Raw genomic sequence first — 24,243 nt, forward strand, 5'->3', positions numbered from 1 at the left:
GTCACATATTTTTCTCTGTCAAACTGCTTTCGCCACCTGACCGCCCATCTCCACAGTGCCCCTCCATGTCTTCTCCAAGATGTCTGCTATCTGGAAAAGAGAGCCCAGCCCCTCAGGTATCAGAGGATTTCTCCTCTTACCCTCTCTCGTTGTTATGTGAAGGTTTTGCAGCTTTGCAATGAGATAGGCACCCCAGTGCCAGCTCCAGGGCCTCGACCCCCACCCCTTCCCACACTCATGCCTCTGTCAACTCCCCTCCATCCCCCTCTCCCTCCCAACCTGGCCCCGCTCAACTTGCTCTGTTTCCCCCCTCAAGCCCTGCTCAGCTCGCTCTGTTCCCCCCCCTCCCTGCTCAGCTCGCTCTGTCCCCATCTGCCCCGCCCTCAGCTCACTCTGTTTTTCCCCCTGCCCCCCTCAGCTTGCTCTGTCCCCTCCCCGCCTAGCTCGCTCTGTTTCCCTACCTGCTCAGCTCGCTCTGTTCCCCCCCCAACTCAGTTCGCTCTGTCCCCTCCCCGCCCCGCTCAGCTCTCTCTGTCCCCTCCCCCGCCCCACTCAGCTCACTCTGTCCCCTCCCCGCCCCACTCAGCTCACTCTGTCCCCTCCCCGCCCCGCCCTGCTCAGCTCACTCTGTGCTCTGACCTGCAGTTTGAGTGCTCGGTCTGCCACGTCAGTCCTTGCTCTCTCACTCTCCATCAGCCGGGTTTGGTATTCCTGCACCTGACTCTCTGCCTTCTTCCGCTTGTGCTCGGACTCCACGCGGGCAGAGCTCAGCGACTTAACCTCAGCAGCAAGCTCGTGGCTCTCACTCTCCATCAACAGCTTACTCTTCTCCAGAGTCGCCTTGGTCTGTACGTCAGTGAGAGAAAGAGTGTGAGCGAGAGACAGAGGAACGCGAGAGGGTGGGGGCACAAGAGCATGGGGGGGCACAAGAGCATGGGGGGGCACAAGAGCATGGGGGGGGCACAAGAGCATGGGGGGGGCACAAGAGCATGGGGGGGGCACAAGAGCATGGGGGGGGCACAAGAGCATGGGGGGGGCACAAGAGCATGGGGGGGCACAAGAGCATGGGGGGGGCACAAGAGCATGGGGGGGGCACAAGAGCATGGGGGGGCACAAGAGCATGGGGGGGCACAAGAGCATGGGGGGGCACAAGAGCATGGGGGGGCACAAGAGCATGGGGGGGCACAAGAGCATGGGGGGGCACAAGAGCATGGGGGGGCACAAGAGCATGGGGGGGCACAAGAGCATGGGGGGGCACAAGAGCATGGGGGGGCACAAGAGCATGGGGGGGCACAAGAGCATGGGGGGGCACAAGAGCATGGGGGGGCACAAGAGCATGGGGGGCACAAGAGCATGGGGGGGCACAAGAGCATGGGGGGGCACAAGAGCATGGGGGGGCACAAGAGCATGGGGGGGCACAAGAGCATGGGGGGGCACAAGAGCATGGGGGGGCACAAGAGCATGGGGGGGCACAAGAGACACAGTGGATGGCGAGAGCATGGGCAGCGGGGGGCGAGGGCGGGAGCGAGCACGGGATGGAGGGCGGGAGCGAGCGAGCGGGGGATGGAGGGTGGGAGCGAGCGGGGGACGGAGGGCGGGAGCGAGCGAGCGGGGGACGGAGGGCGGGAGCGAGCGAGCGGGGGACGGAGGGCGGGAGCGAGCGAGCGGGGGACGGAGGGCGGGAGCGAGCGAGCGGGGGACGGAGGGCGGGAGCGAGCGAGCGGGGGACGGAGGGCGGGAGCGAGCGAGCGGGGGACGGAGGGCGGGAGCGAGCGAGCGGGGGACGGGGCGGGAGCGAGCGAGCGGGGACGGAGGGCGGGAGCGAGCGAGCGGGGACGGAGGGCGGGAGCGAGCGAGCGGGGGACGGAGGGCGGGAGCGAGCGAGCGGGGGACGGAGGGCGGGAGCGAGCGAGCGGGGGACGAGGGCGGAGCGAGCGGGGGACGGAGGGCGGGAGCGAGCGAGCGGGGGATGGAGGGCGGGAGCGAGCGGGGGATGGAGGGCGGGAGCGAGCGAGCGGGGGATGGAGGGCGGGAGCGAGCGAGCGGGGGATGGAGGGCGGGAGCGAGCGGGGGATGGAGGGCGGGAGCGAGCGAGCGGGGGATGGAGGGCGGGAGCGAGCGAGCGGGGGATGGAGGGCGGGAGCGAGCGAGCGGGGGATGGAGGGCGGGAGCGAGCTAGCGGGGGATGGAGGGCGGGAGCGAGCGAGCGGGGGATGGAGGGCGGGAGCGAGCGAGCGGGGGATGGAGGGCGGGAGCGAGCGAGCGGGGGATGGAGGGCGGGAGCGAGCGAGCGGGGGATGGAGGGCGGGAGCGAGCGGGGGATGGAGGGCGGGAGCGAGCGAGCGGGGGATGGAGGGCGGGAGCGAGCGAGCGGGGGATCGAGGGCGGGAGCGAGCGAGCGGGGGATGGAGGGCGGGAGCGAGCGAGCGGGGGATGGAGGGCGGGAGCGAGCGAGCGGGGGATCGAGGGCGGGAGCGAGCGAGCGGGCGATCGAGGGCGCGAGCGGGCGATCGAGGGCGGGAGCGAGCGAGCGGGGGATCGAGGGCGGGAGCGAGCGAGCGGGCGATCGAGGGCGCGAGCGGGCGATCGAGGGCGCGAGCGGGCGATCGAGGGCGCGAGCGGGCGATCGAGGGCGCGAGCGGGCGATCGAGGGCGCGAGCGGGCGATCGAGGGCGGGCGGAAGCGAGTGAGTGGGCAAGCGTTGAAATGCACCCACACTCACCCTGCGGGCCTGCTCCAGCTGCTCTGACAGTTCCTCCAGTGCTTGGGCATGTCTCTGTCTCATCTCCTGGATCTGGGCTTCATGTAGCTTCCCGTCTTCCTCCAGGGCCCTCTTCAGCTCCGACACCTCCTGCTCCCGTTTGGTCCTGCAGTGTGAGGGTGAGCGAGGGGTCAGTGAGCAGGCCACTATAGACCATGTGCCAGGGACGGACCCTCTCCCCTCTCAGGGATGTGAGCGAGGGAAAGGCTGCCATTCCTACCCCTTACCCAGTCTGGCGATTCCACCCCCCCGCCCCACGATCCCCAGAATGGCGTTCCCACCCCTCCAATCCCTAGCCCGGTGATCCTCACCAACCCCCTGCCGCCCGATCCCCAGACTGGCATTCCATCCCATGATCCCCCAGCCTGGCGATCCCCACCCCGCCCGATCCTCCAGCCCAGTGTTCACCCCCCCCTCGATTCCCCAGACCGGCGTGCCCACCACCCGCAATCCCCCAGCCTCGTGTCCCCCCACCCCTCCGCCCCGATCCCCAAGCCTGGTGTTCCCAACCCCCAGGCACAGCGTAACAACCCCCACTATTCTCCTGGTCTCCCAGCCTGGAATTCCCACTCCCCACATCCCCTCAACCCCTCTCCCGTTGCCCCCCCCACCCCCAACTGATTCCCCTCCCCAACATTCCCCCTCCTCCCCCCGATCCCCACACCAGCATTCCCATCCTCCGATGCCCCTGCCCAGCATTCCCCCCCCGCCAAATTCACCAGCCCAGAGTTCCCATTCCACCCACCCCGATTCCCAGACCAGCGTTCCCGTCCCCCCCGATCCCCAGACCAGCGTTCCCGTCCCCCCGATCCCCAGACCAGCGTTCCCCTCCCCCCCGATCCCCAGACCAGCGTTCCCCTCCCCGCTGATTCCCAGACCAGCGTTCCCCTCCCCCCGATCCCAGACCAGCATTCCCCTCCCCCCCGATCCCCAGACCAGCGTTCCCCTCCCCCCGATCCCCAGACCAGCGTTCCCGTCCCCCCGATCCCCAGACCAGCGTTCCCCTCCCCCCGATCCCCAGACCAGCGTTCCCCTCCCCGCTGATTCCCAGACCAGCGTTCCCCTCCCCCCGATCCCCAGACCAGCGTTCCCGTCCCCCCGATCCCCAGACCAGTGTTCCCCTCCCCCCGATCCCCAGACCAGCGTTCCCCTCCCCCCCCGATCCCCAGGCCAGCGTTCCCCTCCCCCCGATCCCCAGGCCAGCGTTCACCTCCACCCCCCGATCCCCAGACCAGCGTTCCCGTCCCCCCGATCCCCAGGCCAGCGTTCCCCTCCCCCCCGATCCCCAGACCAGCGTTCCCCTCCCCGCTGATTCCCAGACCAGCGTTCCCCTCCCCCCGATCCCCAGACCAGCGTTCCCGTCCCCCGATCCCCAGACCAGCGTTCCCGTCCCCCCGATCCCCAGACCAGTGTTCCCCTCCCCCCGATCCCCAGACCAGCGTTCCGCTCCCCCCCCGATCCCCAGGCCAGCGTTCCCCTCCCCCCGATCCCCAGGCCAGCGTTCCCCTCCATCCCCCGATCCCCAGACCAGCATTCCCGTCCCCCCCGATCCCCAGGCCAGCGTTCCTGTCCCCCTGATCCTCAGACCCGTGTTTCCATCCCCCCGATCCTGACCTCAGCTCCTGCTGGGCGGCTGTGGTGTCCAGCGTATCCTCCAGCTCCGTCTTGAGGGCCTCGAGCTCCTCGCTGAGGTCACGCCTCTGCTTGTCAGCCTTGTTGCGCACGGTGCGCTCAGCCTCCAGATCCTCCTGCAGCTCCGCAACCTGCGCCTGCAGCTCCCGGATACCTTTCAGAGAGCTGTTTCTCTGCGACACCTCATCGTCAATCCTAGCAGCATGGTGGGGGCGGGAGGCAGCAGAGAGAGAATGACAGGCACCAGGAGAGAGGGCACGGGCAGCGGGAATGAGAGAGGGACGGCAGGAACGAGAGGGAGAGCGGGAACGAGAGAGAATATGATTAAGTACTGGCCGTGTTCAGTCCTGATGAATGAATATCTCCAGCGCACCCCTTCGCTCTCTTCCCCAGTTACCTGCTCAGTGCCGCCTGCAGTTCCTCTTCCTTTTTCAGGAGCTGGAATTTGAGATCCTCGATCTGTTGCTGCAGCTCCGCAATCTGCTCCTGGAAATCTGTCGATTCACCATCCAGCTTCCGTTTCAGTTTCTCAATCTCCTGCCTCCCCTTCTCCTCCTTCTTCAGACGCTCTGCATAGGGAGCACCAGAATGTCAGCAAGATTGGAATCAGAGCCCCGGTGCCAGTACTGAGGGAGTGCTGCACTGTCGGGGGTAGATGTATACTGGGGGCAGCGGGGAGGACTTGGATAGTCTGTGGGAGCTCAGGGATCGACTCTATTAGAGATGGGGAGATTCAGGGGCTTTCGGGGGCGCTGGGAACCGAGGGAGAATAGGGATGGGGTCAAAGGTCAGACGCAGAGGTAGATAGTAAGCAGGCTCAGGGAAAGGAGGCGGGCTGAATGGCCTTTGTCTTGATGCCCCTGTGTCTGTGAGCGGACCGAGGGAGTCTGGAACACTCACCTTCCAGGTCAGCAATGACGGCCTCGTGCTTGTTCCTCGCCTTAGAAAGATTCTTCACCTTCTCCTCCTCCTCCAGCAGCTGTGAGGTTGCCTCTGACACTCGCTCCTCCAATAGTTTGCGTTCCTGTGAGGGGGGCAGAGGAATCAGACTGGGAGGGAAGGGGTCACTCTGGGTGTGTGAGTATCAGAACGAGCAGGAACAGAGGCCATTCAGCCCCACGGCTCCATGTTGCTCTCCCCCACTCACCCACACCCCCAAATCATGACATTCATTTCCACCCTCATGTAATAATCCAACCCCTCCCATCATACCCGTCTCTAATTCCACCCGCCCCCCAATTCCCATCCCATGGGAGCGAGTCCCACACTCCTCCCATTCCCCCATGGGAGCGAGTCCCACGTTCTCCACACTCCCCCGTGGGAGCGAGTCCCACATTCTCCCCATTCCCCCGTGAGAGTGAGTCCCACATTCTCCCCACTCCCCCATGGGAGCGAGTCCCACACTCCTCCCATTCCCCCATGGGAGCGAGTCCCACGTTCTCCACACTCCCCCGTGGGAGCGAGTCCCACATTCTCCCCATTCCCCCGTGAGAGTGAGTCCCACATTCTCCCCACTCCCCCATGGGAGCGAGTCCCACACTCCTCCCATTCCCCCATGGGAGCGAGTCCCACGTTCTCCACACTCCCCCGTGAGAGTGAGTCCCACATTCTCCCCACTCCCTTGTGTGGGACTGAGTCCCACATTCTCCCCATTCCCCATGGGAGCGAGTTCCGCATTCTCCCCATTCTCTCTCCGAAGCTCCGCATCGATGTGAAAGCTGAGAATGGGATGCAATACTCAAGCTGAGGGTGAACCAGTTCTTTCTACAAATTTGGCATGACCTCCTTGCTCTTGCAGTCTGGTATTCCTTTAATAATGCTCAGAATACTGCCTGCTTCATGGACTGCTCTCTCCACCTGTCTGCCCACCTTCAACGGTTCATACCAGTGATTAAAATTGGAGTATTGTGTACAGTTTTGGTCTCCTTATCTGAGGAAGGATGTCCTTGCTATAGAGGGAGCACAGTGAAGTACAGGGACTGGTGAGTGGGCTGAATGAAGAGCCCTCCTTCATATCCATGGGCCTCAAGATTGAAATCACTAGCCATGACCCAATGAATAAAATTAAATAATCAAATACACGTTGAAGATTTCATAGAGTTGTAGAAAATGTTGTGTTAATATATTTATAAAACACAACTGTTGTCAACTTCAAATAGTAAAAACAAAAGGAAAACTGACACTCCAGAGGGAGCGCACGACTCTCACAGTCAATGTTGGGAGCAATCAGCACATACCTCACCACTTACCCTTCCTTTACATGTGAATCACCGCATAGAAACATAGGTAACAGGAGGAGGCCACTCGGCTCTTCCAGCCTGCTCCACCATTCATTTTGATCATGGCTGATCATCGAATTCAATATTCCCATTTGTCTCCATATCCCTCGATCCCTTTAGCCCCAAGAGCAAAATCTGATTTCTTTCTGAAATCTCACAACGTTTTGGCCTCAACTACTTTCTGTGGGAGTGAATTCCACACATTCCCCACCCTCTGGGCGAAGAAATTTCTCCTCACCTCAGTTATAAAAGGTTTCCCCCTTATCCTCAAACTCTGACCCCTAGTTCTGGACTCCCCCCACCATCGGGAACATTCTTTCTGAATCTACCCTGTCTAACCCTGTGTGAATTTTATAAGTTTCTATCAGATCCCCTCTCACTCTAAACTCCAGTGAATATAATCCTAACCCACTCAGTCTCTCCTCATATGACAGACCTGCCATCCCAGGGATCAGCCTGGTAAACCTTCACTGTGCTCCCTCTATAGCAAGGACATCCTTCCTCAGATAAGGAGACCAAAACTGTACACAATACTCCAGTTATAGCAGCAAGATCCCAACACAGAGGGAAATCAGCGCAATGTGAAATCCCTACAATTGGGTAACAGTCAATTAAATGTTGTGTGGGCCGCACTCAGAGCCCAGGGCTGAAGGTTGCCTGCCACTGATTTATACACAGCGGCCCACCGCTGGATTGGTGCCCTCTGTTTGTGAGGGCTCGGGGCATTACCTTCATGAGCTTGGAGTTCTGATCCTCCAGGATAAATATGTCTTCCTCCATCTTCTTCAGCTTCCCCTCGGTGGTCACCTTCTCAAGCTGCAGCTTCTGTCTCGCAGCCTCCTCCTCCTCCAGCTGCTCCTCGATATCCTGGGGGGGGCGGTTGGGGAGAGAGAACGAGCATCAAACTCAGGGTTGAGACTGACCGACAGGGGTGGGTGGGGAACGATGGGAAAGAAACGGGGATTGGGGGGTGGCAGAGGAAACGTGACACAGACAGAGAGAGAGGCAGAGAGAGAGAGAGGCAGAGAGAAAGGTAGAGAGAGAGATAGAGGGGCAGGCAGGTAGAGAGAGAGAGAGAGGGGCAGGCAGGTAGAGAGAGAGAGAGAGGGGCAGGCAGGTAGAGAGAGAGAGAGAGGGGCAGGCAGGTAGAGAGAGAGAGAGAGGGGCAGGCAGGTAGAGAGAGAGATAGAGGGGCAGGCAGGTAGAGAGAGAGAGAGGGGGGCAGGCAGGTAGAGAGAGAGATAGAGGGGCAGGCAGGTAGAGAGAGAGAGAGAGGGGCAGGCAGGTAGAGAGAGAGAGAGAGGGGCAGGCAGGTAGAGAGAGAGAGAGAGGGGCAGGCAGGTAGAGAGAGAGAGAGAGGGGCAGGCAGGTAGAGAGAGAGAGAGAGAGGGGCAGGCAGGTAGAGAGAGAGAGAGAGAGGGGCAGGCAGGTAGAGAGAGAGAGAGAGGGGCAGGCAGGTAGAGAGAGAGAGAGAGGGGCAGGCAGGTAGAGAGAGAGATAGAGGGGCAGGCAGGTAGAGAGAGAGAGAGGGGGGCAGGCAGGTAGAGAGAGAGATAGAGGGGCAGGCAGGTAGAGAGAGAGAGAGAGGGGCAGGCAGGTAGAGAGAGAGAGAGGGGCAGGCAGGTAGAGAGAGAGAGAGAGGGGCAGGCAGGTAGAGAGAGAGAGAGAGGGGCAGGCAGGTAGAGAGAGAGAGAGAGGCAGAGAGAAAGGTAGAGAGAGATAGAGGGGCAGGCAGGTAGAGAGAGAGAAAGAGAGAGGGGCAGGCAGGTAGAGAGAGAGAGATAGAGGGGCAGGCAGGTAGAGAGTGAGATAGAGGGGCAGGCAGGTAGAGAGAGAGAGAGAGGGGCAGGCAGGTAGAGAGAGAGAGAGAGGGGCAGGCAGGTAGAGAGAGAGAGAGAGGGGCAGGCAGGTAGAGAGAGAGAGAGAGGAGCAGGCAGGTAGAGAGAGAGAGAGAGGCAGAGAGAAAGGTAGAGAGAGAGATAGAGGGGCAGGCAGGTAGAGAGAGAGAGAGAGGGGCAGGCAGGTAGAGAGAGAGAGAGAGGCAGAGAGAAAGGTAGAGAGAGAGATAGAGGGGCAGGCAGGTAGAGAGAGAGAGAGGCAGAGGACCAGGCAGAGAGAGAGAGAGAGACAGAGGCAGAGAGAGGGAGAGAGAGGGGCAGGCAGAGCGCGGGAGAGAGAGAAAGGGAGAGAGGTGGAGAGAGAGGGGCCAGGTGAGATGAATCATAGAATAAGGATGTTGTGCTGGGTAAGTGGGCCCTCTCACCTGTACATGCTGCTGCATCTTGCGTTTCTCATTCTGCAGCTGCTGGTTGCGCTCCTCCTCTTCCTCGACCCTGGACTCCAGGTCGTGCAGGATCTCCTCCAGCTCCTGTTTCTTACTGGCCAGGCGTGCCCTCATCTCCTCAGCCTCAGCAAACAGCTCCGTCTCCGCCTGCAGCTGCTCCGCCAGGATATTCTTCTCCTCCAGGAGCTGCAACGGGTTAGATATAGAATCAAGTTCCCGCTACACTATCCCCCATCAAACACTCCCAGGACAGGTACAGCACGGGGTTAGATACAGAGTAAAGCTCCCTCTACACTGTCCCCCATCAAACACTCCCAGGACAGGGACAGCACGGGGTTAGATACAGAGTAAAGCTCCCTCTACACTGTCCCCCCATCAAACACTCCCAGAACAGGGACAGCATAGGGTTAGATACAGAGTAAAAGCTCCCTCTACACTGTCCCCATCAAACACTCCCAGTACAGGTACAGCACGGGGTTAGATACAGAGTAAAGCTCCCTCTACACTGTTCCCATCAAACACTCCCAGGACAGGTACAGCACGGGGTTAGATACAGAGTAAAGCTCCCTCTACACTGTCCCCATCAAACACTCCCAGGACAGGTACAGCACGGGGTTAGATACAGAGTAAAGCTCCCTCTACACTGTCCCCCATCAAACACTCCCAGGACAGGGACAGCACGGGGTTAGATACAGAGTAAAGCTCCCTCTACACTGTTCCCATCAAACACGATGTGGGTATGCCGGCGTTGGACTGGCGTAAACACAGTAAAAGTCTGACAACACCAGGTTTTAGTCCAACCTATTTATTTGATAATATACTCGCAAGCTTTCGAGGGGTTACCCTCTTCGTCAGGTGAATGGAGAGTTCTGGCCTCAGACAGAGCATATAAAGCACAGACAGTTTAGAGATTACTGATTAAAATGCGAATCCTTACACCTAACCTGCTGTTCAAGACCTGAAGTGGCTGATAATGTGAGTGGTAGGAGCACTGATCACAGTTTAAAGAGATGTGTATTGTCTCCAGACAGTACAGTAAGTGAGGTTTTTGCAAACCCAGGCAAGTCACGGGGGTTACACCCATCAAACACTCCCAGGACAGGTACAGCACGGGGTTAGATACAGAGTAAAGCTCCCTCTACACTGTCCCTCCATCAAACACTCCCAGGACAGGGACAGCACGGGGTTAGATACAGAGTAAAGCTCCCTCTACACTGTCCCCATCAAACACTCCCAGGACAGGGACAGCACGGGGTTAGATACAGAGTAAAGCTCCCTCTACACTGTCCCCCCATCAAACACTCCCAGGACAGGGACAGCACGGGGTTAGATACAGAGTAAAGCTCCCTCTACACTGTCCCCATCAAACACTCCCAGGACAGGGACAGCACGGGGTTAGATACAGAGTAAAGCTCCCTCTACACTGTCCCCCATCAAACACTCCCAGGACAGGTACAGCACAGGGTTAGATACAGAGTAAAGCTCCCTCTACACTGTCCCCCATCAAACACTCCCAGAACAGGGACAGCACAGGGTTAGATACAGAGTAAAGCTCTCTCACCTGCTGGTGCTTGCGGCCCAGCTCCGTCAGGTCGAGCTCAGCTTTCAGCTGTTTCTCTTTGACTTTCAAGAGTTCTTCATCCTTGGCTTGAATCTCCTCGTCCTGTCGGGTCACCTGGAGGAGAGGCTTGACCTGCAAGAGAAAGAGGTAGTGACGAAAGGGTGAGAAGCTGTCACTGTCCGAATCTGTATAGTCTCCATCTCCTCCCTCAGCTTCCAGAAGTGATACTCGCGCAAGCTGTGCCCACATTTACATCACATCGTTAACCCAGTCAAATATCACCACAACCCTCTATGGGAGCTACTGTCAAAGACAATTCTATTCTGAACCGTGTGACAAGATATTAGCGTAACAAAGACAGAGAGAGGGAGACGCTGAGAGAGAGAGAGAGAGAGAGAAGGGCAGGCAGACAGAGAGAGAGGGGGGAGGAAGAGAGAGAGAGAGAGAGAGGGGGAGGCAGAGGGAGAGAGAGAGGGGGAGGCAGAGGGAGAGAGAGAGGGGGAGGCAGAGGGAGAGGGGGAGGCAGAGGGAGGGGGGAGGCAGAGGGAGAGGGGGAGGCAGAGGGAGAGGGGGAGGCAGAGGGAGAGGGGGAGGCAGAGGGGGAGGGGGAGGGGGAGGGGGAGGGGGAGGGAGAGGGGGAGGGGGAGGGGGAGGGGGAGGGAGAGGGGGAGGCGGAGGGAGAGGGGGAGGCGGAGGGAGGGGGAGGCGGAGGGAGGGGGGAGGCGGAGGGAGGGGGGAGGCAGAGGGAGGGGGGAGGCAGAGGCGGGGGAGGGGAGAGGCAGAGGCGGGGGAGGGGAGAGGCAGAGGCGGGGGAGGGGAGAGGCAGAGGCGGGGGAGAGGCAGAGGCGGGGGAGAGGCAGAGGCGGGGGAGGGGAGAGGCGGGGGAGGGGAGAGGCGGGGGAGGGGAGAGGCGGGGGAGGGGAGAGGCGGGGGAGGGGAGAGGCGGGGGAGGGGAGAGGCGGGGGAGGGGAGAGGCGGGGGAGGGGAGAGGCGGGGGAGGGGAGAGGCGGGGGAGGGGAGAGGCAGAGGCGGGGAGGGGAGAGGCGGGGGAGGGGAGAGGCAGAGGCGGGGGAGGGGAGAGGCGGGGGAGGGGAGAGGCGGGGGAGGGGAGAGGCGGGGAGGGGAGAGGCGGGGGAGGGGAGAGGCGGGGGAGGGGAGAGGCGGGGGAGGGGAGAGGCGGGGGAGGGGAGAGGCGGGGGAGGGGAGAGGCGGGGGAGGGGAGAGGCGGGGGAGGGGAGAGGCGGGGGAGGGGAGAGGCGGGGGAGGAGGAGGGGAGAGGTAGAGGCAGAGGCTGCTGGGGGGAGGGAAGGGGGGAGGGAAGGAGGGGGGAGGGAAGGAGGGGGGAGGGAAGGAGGGGGGAGGGAAGGAGGGGGGAGGGAAGGAGGGGGGAGGGAAGGAGGGAGGCGGGGGGAGGGAGGCACGGGGGAGGGAGGGAGGGGAGGGAGGGAGGGGAAGGAGGGAGGGAGGCGGGGGAGGGAGGGAGGCGGGGGAGGGAGGGAGGCGGGGGAGGGAGGGAGGCGGGGTGGGGGAGGGAGGCGGGGTGGGGGAGGGAGGCGGGGTGGGGGAGGGAGGCGGGGTGGGGGAGGGAGGCGGGGTGGGGGAGGGAGGCGGGGTGGAAGGCGGAGGTGAGGGAGGGAGGGAGGGAGGGAGGGAGGCAGGCGGGGGTGAGGGAGGGAGGGAGGGAGGCGGGGGTGAGGGAGGGAGGCGGGGTGGGGGAGGGAGGGAGGCGGGGTGGGGGAGGGAGGGAGGCGGGGTGGGGGAGGGAGGGAGGCGGGGTGGGGGAGGGAGGCGGGGTGGGGGAGGGAGGGAGGTGGAGGGCAGAGGGAGGGAGGCGGGGGTGAGGGAGGGAGGGAGGCGGGGGTGAGGGAGGGAGGGAGGCGGGGGGGAGGGAGGGAGGGAGGCGGGGGGGAGGGAGGGAGGGAGGCGGGGGGAGGCGGGGGTGAGGGAGGGGGGGAGGGGGGTGAGGGAGGGGGGGAGGGAGGGGGGAGGGAGGGGGCAGGGAGGGAGGCGGGGGTGAGGGAGGGACGGAGGCGGGGGGAGAGAGGGAGGCAGGCAGGGGGAGGGAGGGAGGCAGGGGGAGGGAGGGAGGCGGGGGGAGGGAGGGAGGCGGGGGGAGGGAGGGAGGGAGGCGGGGGTGGGGGAGGGAGGTGGGGTGGGGGAGGGAGGCGGGGTGGGGGAGGGAGGCGGGTGGGGGAGGGAGGCGGGGTGGGGGAGGGAGGCGGGGTGGGGGAGGGAGGCGGGGTGGGGGAGGGAGGCGGGGTGGGGGAGGGAGGGAGGTGGAGGGCAGAGGGAGGGAGGTGGAGGGCAGAGGGAGGTGGAGGGCAGAGGGAGGGAGGCGGGGGTGAGGGAGGGAGGGAGGCGGGGGGGCGGGAGGGAGGGAGGCGGGGGGGCGGGAGGGAGGGAGGCAGGGGGGCGGGGGCGGGAGGGAGGGAGGCGGGGGGGCGGGGGGGGGGGGAGGGAGGCGGGGGGGAGGGAGGGAGGCGGGGGGGAGGGAGGGAGGGAGGCGGGGGGGAGGGAGGGAGGGAGGGAGGCGGGGGGGAGGGAGGGAGGGAGGGAGGCGGGGGGGAGGGAGGCGGGGGGAGGGAGGGAGGGAGGGAGGCGGGGGGGAGGGAGGGAGGGAGGCGGGGGGGAGGGAGGGAGGGAGGCGGGGGGGAGGGAGGCGGGGGGGGGGAGGGAGGGAGGCGGGGGGGAGGGAGGGAGGGAGGCGGGGGGGAGGCGGCAGGAGTGTGAGAGGCAGCAGGGGAGAGTTAGAGAAATTGAGCCAGAGAGCGAGAGAGACACAGAGCGAGAGAGGGAGAGACAGAGAGCTGGTGGAGGTTACATAGAAACATCGATAAAAAACACAAAGAGGAGTCCATTCAGCCCTTCGAGCATGCTGCGCCATTCATTTTGATCATGGATGATATCAAATTCAATATCCTGATCCTTCCTTCTCCTCATATCCCTCGATCTTTTAGCCCCAAGAGCTACAAGCTGCTGTAAATGCACGGGGTTATGAGGATAGGACCTGGGAGGTATTGTGATTGGTGCAGATCCAATTGGCTGAATGGCCTCCTTCTGCACCGCAAGATTCTATGAATGAACGTTTTGGCCTCAACTACTTTCTGTGGGAGTGAATTCCACACATTCACCACCCTCTGGGTGAAGAAATTTCTCCTCACCTCAGTTCCATAACGTTTACCCCTTATCCTCAAACTCTGACCCCTAGTTCAGGACTCCCCCACCATCGGGAACATTCTTTTTGAATCTACCCTGTCTAACCCCGTTTGAATTTGATAAGTTTCTATAAGATCCCCTCTCACTCTTCTGCCCAAGACCGCAAAGAACTACAAAAGGTCATGAATGTAGCCCAATCCATCACACAATCCACTGATTCTGTCTACATTTCCCGCTGCCTCGGCAAAGCAGCCAGCATAATTAAGGACCCCACACACCCCGGACATGCTCTCTTCCACCTTCTTCTTTCAGAAAAAAGATACAAAAGTCTGAGGACACATGCCAACCGACTCAAGAACAGCTTCTTCCCTGCTGCTGTCAGACTTTTGAATGGACTTGCCTTGCACTAAGTTGATCTTTCTCTACACTCTTGCTGTGACTGTAACACTATATTCTGCACCCTCTCCTTTCTTTCTCCCACTTCTTTTGTCTGTACAGTGTGCAAAAAACAATACTTTTCACTGCACCTCCACACGTGACAATAATAAATCAAATCAAATTAATACAATCCTAATTCGACTTAGTCTCTTCTCATATGACAGACCTGCCATCCCAGGAATCAGCCTGGTAAACCTTCACTGTGCTCCCTCTATAGCAAGGGCATCCTTCCTCAGATAAGGAGACCAAAACTGCACATAATATTCCAGGTGTGGTCTCACCAACAGTGTATAACTGAAGCAAAACATTCCTATCCCTATACTCAAATCCTCTCGCTATGAAGGCCAACATACCACTTGTCTTCTTTACAGTCTGCTGTACCTGCGCGCTTACTTTCAGCGACTGATTCACGAGGACTCCAAGGTCTCACTGAGAATCCGCCTCTCTCACTCATTCAGATAATAATCTGCCTTCCTATTATTGCTACCAAAGTGGATAACCTCACATTTATCCACATCATACTGCATCTACCATACAGATACCCATACACTCAGTCTGTCTAAATCACACTAAACCATCTCTGCATCCTCCTCACAGCTCACCCTCCCACCCAACTTTGTATTATCTCCAAATTTGCAGATGATACATCCAGTTCCCTCTTCCTAATCATTAATATATACTGCAAATAGTTGGGGTCTGAGCACAGATCCCTGTGGAATCCCACTAATCACTGACTGCCAATCGGAAAAAGACCCATTTATGCCAACTCTTTACTTCCTATCTGCTAACCAGCTTTCTATCCATCTCAAGACATTATCCACAATCCCATGTGCTTTAACTTTACATAGTAGTCTGTTATGTGAGACCATGTCGAAAGCCTTCTGAAAATCTAAATAAACCACATCCACTGGTTCTCCTTTGTCAACTAGAGGACAAATGGTAGGTTAGTCTTCAGAGCAAGAGGATCTGAGTGCAGGAATAAGCATGTTTTATTGCAATCGTAGAAGCTGGAGGAGGTTACGGAAACAGGGAGCAAGGGAGGGATTTAAACAGGAGGATGAGGATTGTAGGGGCTGGAGGAGGTTACGGAGATAGGGAGGGAGGGAGCAAGGGAGGGATTTGAAAATGGAGTCATTGCTGGACCAGGTGCTCACACTGGGTAAAGCCAGTGCTCCCCACATTGCTGCGGGTTTTCCAGTGAATCAATGATGTCCTCAGTTTTCATGCTAAACAGGGATGGCTGACACTCACCTTGGTGAAGAGACGCCACCACTGCCAGTGACGCAGTTTCAAGTAAGCTGCACAATTTCTCTGGAGAACTTTGAGAGCACTGAGCTGCTGCTGTCTCTTACTGAAAGCCCTGTGAGGAGGGGAAATCAACAGAAGGTACACTCAATACCTGTCAATGCTATCCAAACATACCACCCCCCCCTCCCTCCGATAGGGGAACAGGCTGCCCGGTGTCTGAGTGTAAATGGGGGAGAGGGTTGTGTGACGTACTTGCGAGCAAGGTAGCCACGAGCAGCAGCCTGGAAGAGGATGATGATATCGGTGATTTTGAGGTCGCGCTCCTCCTCAAGATGTGCCAGGACACCGGCTCGGAAAAATATCTTACTCTGCCCAATCCGGAAGAGATTGTAATCCAGTTCGAGAGCTTGGATCTGAAACAGAGAGAGCACAAGAGAGTGAGAGAGAGCAGGGGTCCGGGACCAGGGGGCTGGAGAGATGGGGAAGGGGGATTGCTAGAAGTGGGAGAGAGGGAGGCAAGAGGTGCTGTACTGGAAGGGCGGTGTAAGAGTATGCAGCTGCGAGGGGAGGGGGGCCAGGAGAGACGCGAGGGGGGCCAGGAGAGACGCAAAGTTGGGGGGAAGAGATGTGAAGGCAGGGGGAGAGACGCGAAGGTGGGGGGGGGGGGGGGGGGGGGAGAGACGCGAAGGGGGGGAGGAGTCATGAGTGAGGGGAGGGGGGAGGGGGAAGGAGTCGCGAGTGAGGGGGGAAGTGGGGGAGGAGTCGCGAGTGAGGGGGGAAGGGGGGAGTCGCGAGTGAGGGGGGAAGTGGGGGAGGAGTCACGAGTGAGGTGGAAAGGGGGGAGTCGCGAGTGAGGGGGAAGGGGGGAGGAGTCGCGAGTGAGGGGGAAGGGGGAGTCGTGAGTGAGGGGGGAAGGGGAGGAGGAGTCGCGAGTGAGGGGGGAAGGGGGGGAGGAGTCACGAGTGAGGTGGAAATGGGGGAGTCGCGAGTGAGGGGGGAAGGGGAGGAGTCGCGAGTGAGGGGGGAAGGGGGGAGGAGTCGCGAGTGAGGGGGGAAGGGGGGGAGGAGTCGCGAGTGAGGGGGGAAGGGGGGGAGGAGTTGCGAGTGAGGGGGAAGGGGGGAGGAGTTGCGAGTGAGGGGGGAAGGGGGGAGGAGTTGCGAGTGAGGGGGGAAGGGGGGGAGGAGTTGCGAGTGAGGGGGGAAGGGGGGAGGAGTTGCGAGTGAGGGGGGAAGGGGGGAGGAGTTGCGAGTGAGGGGGGAAGGGGGGGAGGAGTTGCGAGTGGGGGCACCAAAAAGGGGGGTGGAATGGGAGCATGAGCGTGACACAGAGGGAGAAGCCCATTATAACCTGAAGGTATAGTTGAGATTCCAGTATCTAGCCCAGTTTCTGGCTCCCTTGCCTCACTCCACATCTCCCGAACTCTCCGTCTCCTCTGAGCCTCCCACTGACATCCCGCCCTCCGTCCCCACTTGATTCTCAGTGTGGGCTAGGGAAGGAGGAACACCCCCCCCTCTGCCGCGCTGCAGCCTGTCTGGTATTCAATCCCACATTCTGACCAGAGGGAAGCATCGACATTGCTTACCATCTGTTCACAGGCCTGTTTCCCATCCATGAACCCCTTCGGGATGGCGTTAGGAGTGAGGATCTCGTACCTGTGAAGTAAGTGAGGAGTGTGTTAAAGCAGTGAGACACAGATATGTGCACTGGCAGCGGAGGAGAGAGACAATTCACTGCCTGAGAGTATTGAGAATGCCGGTTCAATCGAGATGTTTGAGAAGGGACTGTATTGTTATCTGAAAAGGAAGAATGTGTGGGCTTCTGAGGAGAAGGTGAGGGAAGGGGTGGTGAGGGTGCATTGATCCCTGACTGAGCGCAGGTGCACAAACAATGATCCACGTGGCTGCCTCTACTCGTAACCCTGCACTCTCTTCCCTTTTCAGTTAACAATCCAACTCTCCATTCTGTCCCAATTGTACCTACCTTTCCCACACTCCCACGCAGCACCTACTGCACCCTAACCACTCGCTGTATGAGAGTTTCACCCACACTCCCAAGCAGCACCTATCGCACCCTAACCACTCGCTGTGTGACAGAGTTTCACCCACACTCCCAAGCAGCACCTATCGCACCCTAACCACTCGCTGTGTGAGAGAGTTTCACCCACACTCCCAAGCAGCACCTACCGCACCCTAACCACTCGCTGTGTGAGAGAGTTTCACCCACACTCCCAAGCAGCACCTATCGCACCCTAACCACTCGCTGTATGAGAGTTTCACCCACACTCCCAAGCAGCACCTACCGCACCCTAACCACTCGCTGTGTGAGAGAGTTTCACCCACATTCCCAAGCAGCACCTACCGCACCCTAACCACTCGCTGTGACAGAGTTTCACCCACATTCCCAAGCAGCACCTACTGCACCCTAACCACGCACTGTGTGAGAGTTTCACCCACGTTCCCAAGCAGCACCTACCGCACCCTAACCACTCGCTGTGAGAGTTTCACCCACACTTCCAAGAAGCACCTACCGTACCCTAACCACTTGCTGTGTGAGAGAGTTTCACCCACACTCCCAAGCAGCACCTACCGCACCCTAACCACTCGCTGTGACAGAGTTTCACCCACATTCCCAAGCAGCACCTACTGCACCTACCTAACCACTCGCTGTGTGAGAGAGTTTCACCCACGTTCCCAAGCAGCACCTACCGCACCCTCACCACTCGCTGTGTGACAGAGTTTCTTTTCGTGTCTCTGCGGCATCCTTCACCAAACCGGTTGAATCCACTGCTCTCCCTGGTTCCCGATCCATCCACCAATGGAAACAGTCTCTCCCTCTCCACCCTGTCCCAATCCCCCTCGTGGCTCTAAACATCTCGATCCAAATCTACTTCCCACCTTCCCTTCCCTGAGGAGAATGGTCCCAACTTTCTCCAATCTCTCCACGTGAACTAACGTTCTTGACCCCCAGAATAAATCCCAACCTTTCCTGCACACTCTCTCTGATGCTTCCACATCCTTCCTTTTGTGCTGAGCGCAGAATTGGACCCAATACTCCAGCTAAGGTCAGACAAGTGTTTCGTACAGATTCGACACAATCTCCTGGCTCTCAGATGCAAAGCTCCAGATGAAAATCTGGAATTTCCTCTGCCTGACCCAAAAAATTCCCACTTGGGAAATTCCCACCAGACTGTGGCTGAAAAAGCTGGAGGCCAGTGAGAAGGGTTTGCAAAGATTGTTCAGAGGAGAGCACGAGTCAAGGCTGGGGGTGATCCAAGAAGGTCGATGAGTGGTATGTGGGGGCGAGGACAGTTCGAAAGCTCATGGAAGGCCCACCACGTTACCGCAGGAACACCCCAATTGTCCAAAAACACCGATCCCCACCTTTGTCCAAAACACCCCCACCCCTCCTCCGCACTGTCTCACCTCTGACGGAATTCCTGGAATACGATCCGATTTGGGAAACCCTGCCGACAGATACGGATTCCCTCCAGAACACCATTACACCTCAGTTGGTCCAGGACCAGGTGAGGTTCCAATTTCCCTGCCTGTGGGGATGTAGAGAAAGGAAACAGGTCAGGACCAGGATCAAGATTTTAGATATATCTACTCTAGGACTTGAGCTCCATAGTCCAGGCCAATGCTCCCTCCACCATCGATGCACTGAGGCAGCCATGTGTACCATCTACAAGATGAACTGCAGCGACTCACCAAGGCTCCTTCCACAGCACCTTCCAAACCCACCACCTCTACCACCTAGAAGGACAAGGGCAGCAGACACATGGGGAATATCACCACCTGCAAGTTCCCCCTCCGAGCCCCACACACACCATCCTGACTTGGAAATATATCGGCCGTTTCTTCAGTCACTGGGTCAAAATCCTGGAACTCCCTCCCTAACAGCACTGTGGGTGTACCTACACCACACAGACTGACTGATACCCAATAACAATCCTGGGACTCCCTCCCTAACAGCACTGTGGGTATACCTACGCCACACAGACTGATTGAAATCCAATAACAATCCTGGAACTCCCTCCCTAACAGCACTGTGGGTGTACCTACACCACACGGACTGACTGATACCCAATAACAATCCTGGAACTCCCTCCCTAACAGCACTGTGGGTGTACCTACACCACACGGGGACTGACTGATGTCCAATAACAATCCTGGAACTCCCTCCCTAACAGCACTGTGGGTGTACCTACACTACACAGGACTGACTGATGTCAATCATCACCCACCACCTTCCCAAGGGGCAATTAGGGATGGGTAATACCGGCTGGGCCTGGCCAGGGACACCCAGTTCCCTGTGAATAAACAAATGCTGGTGGGACCTGCCACTTGGAGGCAGCAGTAGTGGGTACACAAACACTGACAGATACAGCACTCCCTGCTGTGCACTCAATCCTGCGGAACGGCAGCTTACCCTCTTCTCGTGGTTCGGAATGATACAGCGGACAAAGTTGGGGTTGGTGTTCCTCAGCGTGGCCATCAGTTTAGCTAGTGACTCTTTATAGAGCTGGCCCACAGTCCGGAACATTCCTTTCTTGGTCTTGTAGGAGGAGCTGAAGGTCACCTCACTCATACCTGACACCTGGTCGAGGCCCACAATGCGGTCAACTGCGGAGAGAGAGGGAGAGTGTGAGGCAGAGAGAGAGAGAGTATCATAAAGTGTGAAACAGTGAGAGGGAGAGAGAGAGAGGGACAGCACACAAGATAGGAGGGAGAACGCGCGAGAGGGGAAGGAGAGCGTGCGCGCGCGAGAGGGGAGGGGGAGCGCGCGCGAGAGGGGAGGGGGAGCGCGCGCGCACGCAAGAGAGGAGGGGGAGCGCGCGCGCACGCAAGAGGAGGGGGAGCGCGCGCGAGAGGGGAGGGGGAGCGCGCGCGAGAGGGGAGGGGGAGCGCGCGCGAGAGGGGAGGGGGAGCGCGCGCGAGAGGGGAGGGGGAGCGCGCGCGAGAGGGGAGGGGGAGCGCGTGCACGCGCGAGAGGGGAGGGGGAGCGCGCGCGCGAGAGGGGAGGGGGAGCGTGCGCGCGAGAGGGGAAGGGGAGCGTGCGCGTGCGAGAGTGGAGGGGGAACGCGCGCGCGCGAGAGGGGAAGGAGAGTGTGCGCACGCGAGAGGGGAGGGGGAGCGCGCGCGAGAGGGGAGGGGGAGCGCGCGCGAGAGGGGAGGGGGAGCGCGCGCGAGAGGGGAGGGGGAGCGCGCGCGAGAGGGGAGGGGGAGCGCGCGCGAGAGGGGAGGGGGAGCGCGCGCGAGAGGGGAGGGGGAGCGCGCGCGAGAGGGGAGGGGGAGCGCGCGCGAGAGGGGAGGGGGAGCGCGTGCTTGAGAGGGGAGGGGGAGCGCGCGCGCGAGAGGGGAGGGGGAGCGCGCGCGCGAGAGGGGAGGGGGAGCGCGCGCGCGAGAGGGGAAGGGGAGCGTGCGCGCGCGAGAGTGGAGGGGGAACGCGCGCGCGCGAGAGGGGAGGAGGAACGCGCGCGCGCGAGAGGGGAGGGGGAACGCGCGCGTGCGCGAGAGGGGACGGGAACGCGCGCGCGCGCGAGAGGGGACGGGAACGCGCGCGTGAGAGAGGGGAGGGGGAACGCGCGCGTGAGAGAGGGGAGGGGGAACGCGTGCGTGTGAGAGGGGAGGGGGAGCGCGTGCGATAGGCGAGGAGGAGCGCGCGAGAGGGGAGGGAGAGCATGCACGCGAGAGACTGAGAGAGTGTGTGAGGGAGAGAGTGTGTGTGAGAGAGTGTGTGAGGGAGACTGTATATGAGACAGAGCGTGTGTGTGTATGTGTCTGTGTGTGTCAGAGTTTGTCTGAGAGTGTGAGTGAGACAGTGTGTGTGAGAGAATGAGAGAGGAACTATGCAGAGTGAGGCAGAGAGAGACAGGGTGGGGTGGGGGTGTTGCGGGAAGGGGGAAGAGATGATGTATGATTGTGTGTGTTCTCCTTACCATCTTTCCAGAGCTCAGCCACAAAGCGGTCTGTAGATTGATGGAGCAGAGTAGCCACATTGTCATTCAGCGGGTCCATGTTCTTCATCAGCCACTCATCAGCTTTATAATCAACCTGAAAGAGAGAGAGAGAGAGAGAGACAGTGAGAGAGACAGTGTCACTGTGGGGAGACAGAGAGGGAGACAGAGGCAGAGACAGAGAGAGACAGAGGCAGGGACAGAGAGAGACAGAGGCAGGGACAGAGAGAGACAGAGGCAGGGACAGAGAGAGACAGAGGCAGGGACAGAGAGAGACAGAGGCAGAGACAGAGAGAGACAGAGGCAGAGACAAAGAGAGAGAGAGGCAGAGGCAGAGAGAGGCAGAGGCAGAGAGAAAGGCAGAGGCAGAGAGAAAGGCAGAGGCAGAGAGAAAGGCAGAGGCAGAGAGAGAGACAGAGGCAGAGAGAGAGACAGAGGCAGAGAGAGAGACAGAGAGACAGAGGCAGAGAGAGACAGAGGCAGAGACAGAGCGAGAGAGAGGCAGAGACAGAGAGAGAGAGAGGCAGAGGCAGAGAGAGGCAGAGGCAGAGACAGAGAGAGAGAGAGGCAGAGGCAGAGAGAGGCAGAGGCAGAGAGAAAGGCAGAGGCAGAGAGAAAGGCAGAGACAGAGAGAGAGGGGCAGAGACAGAGGCAGAGAGAGAGGCAGAGAGACAGAGGCAAAGGCAGAGAGAGAGAAAGGCAGAGGCAGAGAGAAAGGGCGGGGGCAGAGGTGGAGGCGGAGGTAGAGGGGAAGACGGGGGGTGGTGGGGTGGTGGGGTGGCGAGGGGGGCAGATTCTACTCACTCTGCCAGCATAGTGAATGACGCAGAAATCCGCTTTGTCTTTGAGCTGCCGAACTTTCTGGAACTTGGGGTGAGTGCCCTGCTCCTGGATCAGTTTCTCCACAAACGTCTTGTCTGTCGCCTTTGGGAACCAGCATTCCTCGTCCAGGAGGGCCAGGATTCCTGGCGTGTTCGCCTGTGGTTGACCAGGAAGGAAAAGCGGAGTTAATGCAGTTCCAGAGGGAAGTGACGCGTGTTAAGAGTGACTGGTCGCAGCGCTATCAAGCGGCACTCACTCAGCAATAACCTGCTCAGTGACGCCCAGTTTGGGTTTCGCCAGGGTCACTCAGCTCCTGACCTCGTTACAGCCTTGGCTCCAACGTGGACAAAAGAGTTGAATTCCAGAGGTGAGGCAAGAGTGACATCAAGGCCACATTCGACCAAGTGTAGCATCAAGGAGCCCTGGCAAAACCTGAATCAATGTGTATCAGTGTACCTGGCACAAAGCAAAATGGTTTTGGTGGTTGGAGGTTAATCATCTCAGCTCCAGGACATCTCAGTAGGAGTCCGTCAGGGTAGTGTCCAGGACCCAACCATGTTGCTGCTTCACCAGTGGCGTTCCCTCCATCAAAAAGGAGAAGAGGGAGTGTTCACTGATGACTGCATTGCTCAGCACCATTCGCAGCTCCTCAAATACTGAAGCAGTCCATTTCCAAACGCAGCAAGACCTGGACAGTATCCAGGCTTGAGCTGACAAGTGGCATACAAGTCTGATGATGAGTTGTTATTTTCTGTGGACGGTTTTAAAATTCAGCTATGTTGTGCAGGCAGGTGGTACGTGTGGCAGGAATGCAGCTCAGATGCTGGGAGAGCAGGATAATTACTCAGGTTAGCCATGTAGGAAAGAGCTAACGGACTTTTGTTTACAGGTGATTTACCCTGGGATTTCTCCAGACAATGACCATCTCCAGCAAGAGAGGGTCTAACCATCTCCCCCTTGGCATTACCACCACTGAATCCCCCACTATCAACATCCTGGGGCTTACCATTGACCAGAAACCGAACTGGGATCCAGCCATATAAATACTGTGGCTTCCAGAGCAGGTCAGAGACTGGGAATCCTGCAGAGAGTGACTCACCTCCTGACTTTCCCCCAAAGCCTGTCCACCATCTACAAGGACACAAGTCAGGAGTGTGATGGAATACTCTCCACTTGCCTGGATGAGGGCGACTCTCAACGACACTCGAGAAGCTCGACACCATCCAGGACAAAGCAGCCCCCACTCGATCGACACAAACCCCCACCTTCAACATTCACTCCCTCCACCACTGACACACAGAGGCAGCCGTGTGTACCATCTACAAGATGCACTGCAGCGACTCACCAAGGCTCCTTCCACAGCACCTTCCAAACCCGTCACCTCTACCACCTAGAAGGACAAGGACAGCAGGCACATGGGGAACACCACCACCTGCAAGCTCCCCCTCCGAGCCCCACACACACCATCCTGACTTGGAAATATATCGGCCGTTCCTTCACTGTCACTGGGTCAAAATCCTGGAATTCCCTCCCTAACAGCACTGTGGGTGTACCTATACCACACAGGCTGACTGATGTCCAATAACAATCCTGGAACTCCCTCCCTAACAGCACTGTGGGTGTACCCACACTGCACGGGACTGCAGCAGGTTCAAAATGGCAGCTCACCAACCACCTTTGGAGGGACAATTAAAGATGGACAATGAATGCTGGTCTGGCCAGCGACGCCCAGATGCCCAGGAAAGAGTTGAGCAGACAAGTGACACAGGGGCTTTGGAACACACTGCTACTCACGGGTCGCTCGATGAGGTCGATACAGGGTTGCAGGTCCAAGCCAAAGTCAATGAAATTCCACTCAATGCCCTCCCTCTGGTACTCCTCCTGCTCCAGTACGAACATGGTGTGGTTAAATAACTGCTGCAGTTTCTCATTTGTGTAGTTGATGCACAACTGCTCGAAGGAGTTCAACTGTGAGACAGGAAGAAAGGCGGGTGCGGGGGAGAGGGGGGTTGTGGAGGAGACAGGACACGAGACATCAACTCACCAGATTCCAGAATTCCCAGGAAACAAAGCACACAGAATTGTCAGCCAACACCCATAAGATC

At 59.5% G+C, this 24,243-nt stretch overlaps 1 protein-coding gene across 1 annotated transcript in view; it reads right to left on the reverse strand.

The window, feature by feature from the left end:
- Positions 1–591: 591 nt before the first annotated feature.
- Positions 592–24,243, reverse strand: part of LOC145339358 (myosin-10-like) — a gene marked incomplete at its 3' end in the record, with an annotated part of 76,974 nt that continues 53,322 nt past the window's right edge. Inside the window, exons 14-29 of the mRNA XM_080183801.1 lie at positions 23,933–24,106; positions 22,121–22,294; positions 21,299–21,413; positions 19,789–19,982; positions 18,783–18,904; positions 16,943–17,012; positions 15,612–15,772; positions 15,363–15,471; positions 10,518–10,649; positions 8,936–9,142; positions 7,402–7,539; positions 5,294–5,417; positions 4,791–4,962; positions 4,376–4,588; positions 2,723–2,867; positions 592–846 (exon numbers count right to left, since the gene is read on the reverse strand). Coding sequence (XP_080039927.1) covers positions 592–846; positions 2,723–2,867; positions 4,376–4,588; positions 4,791–4,962; positions 5,294–5,417; positions 7,402–7,539; positions 8,936–9,142; positions 10,518–10,649; positions 15,363–15,471; positions 15,612–15,772; positions 16,943–17,012; positions 18,783–18,904; positions 19,789–19,982; positions 21,299–21,413; positions 22,121–22,294; positions 23,933–24,106 — 2,505 coding nt within the window. The remainder of the gene's footprint in view (positions 847–2,722; positions 2,868–4,375; positions 4,589–4,790; positions 4,963–5,293; positions 5,418–7,401; positions 7,540–8,935; positions 9,143–10,517; positions 10,650–15,362; positions 15,472–15,611; positions 15,773–16,942; positions 17,013–18,782; positions 18,905–19,788; positions 19,983–21,298; positions 21,414–22,120; positions 22,295–23,932; positions 24,107–24,243) is intronic.

The sequence above is a fragment of the Carcharhinus amblyrhynchos genome, unplaced genomic scaffold (genome assembly GCF_965287045.1).
Source record: "Carcharhinus amblyrhynchos unplaced genomic scaffold, sCarAmb.v2.hapA scaffold_425, whole genome shotgun sequence".
In the NCBI taxonomy this organism is placed as follows: Eukaryota; Metazoa; Chordata; class Chondrichthyes; order Carcharhiniformes; family Carcharhinidae; genus Carcharhinus; species Carcharhinus amblyrhynchos.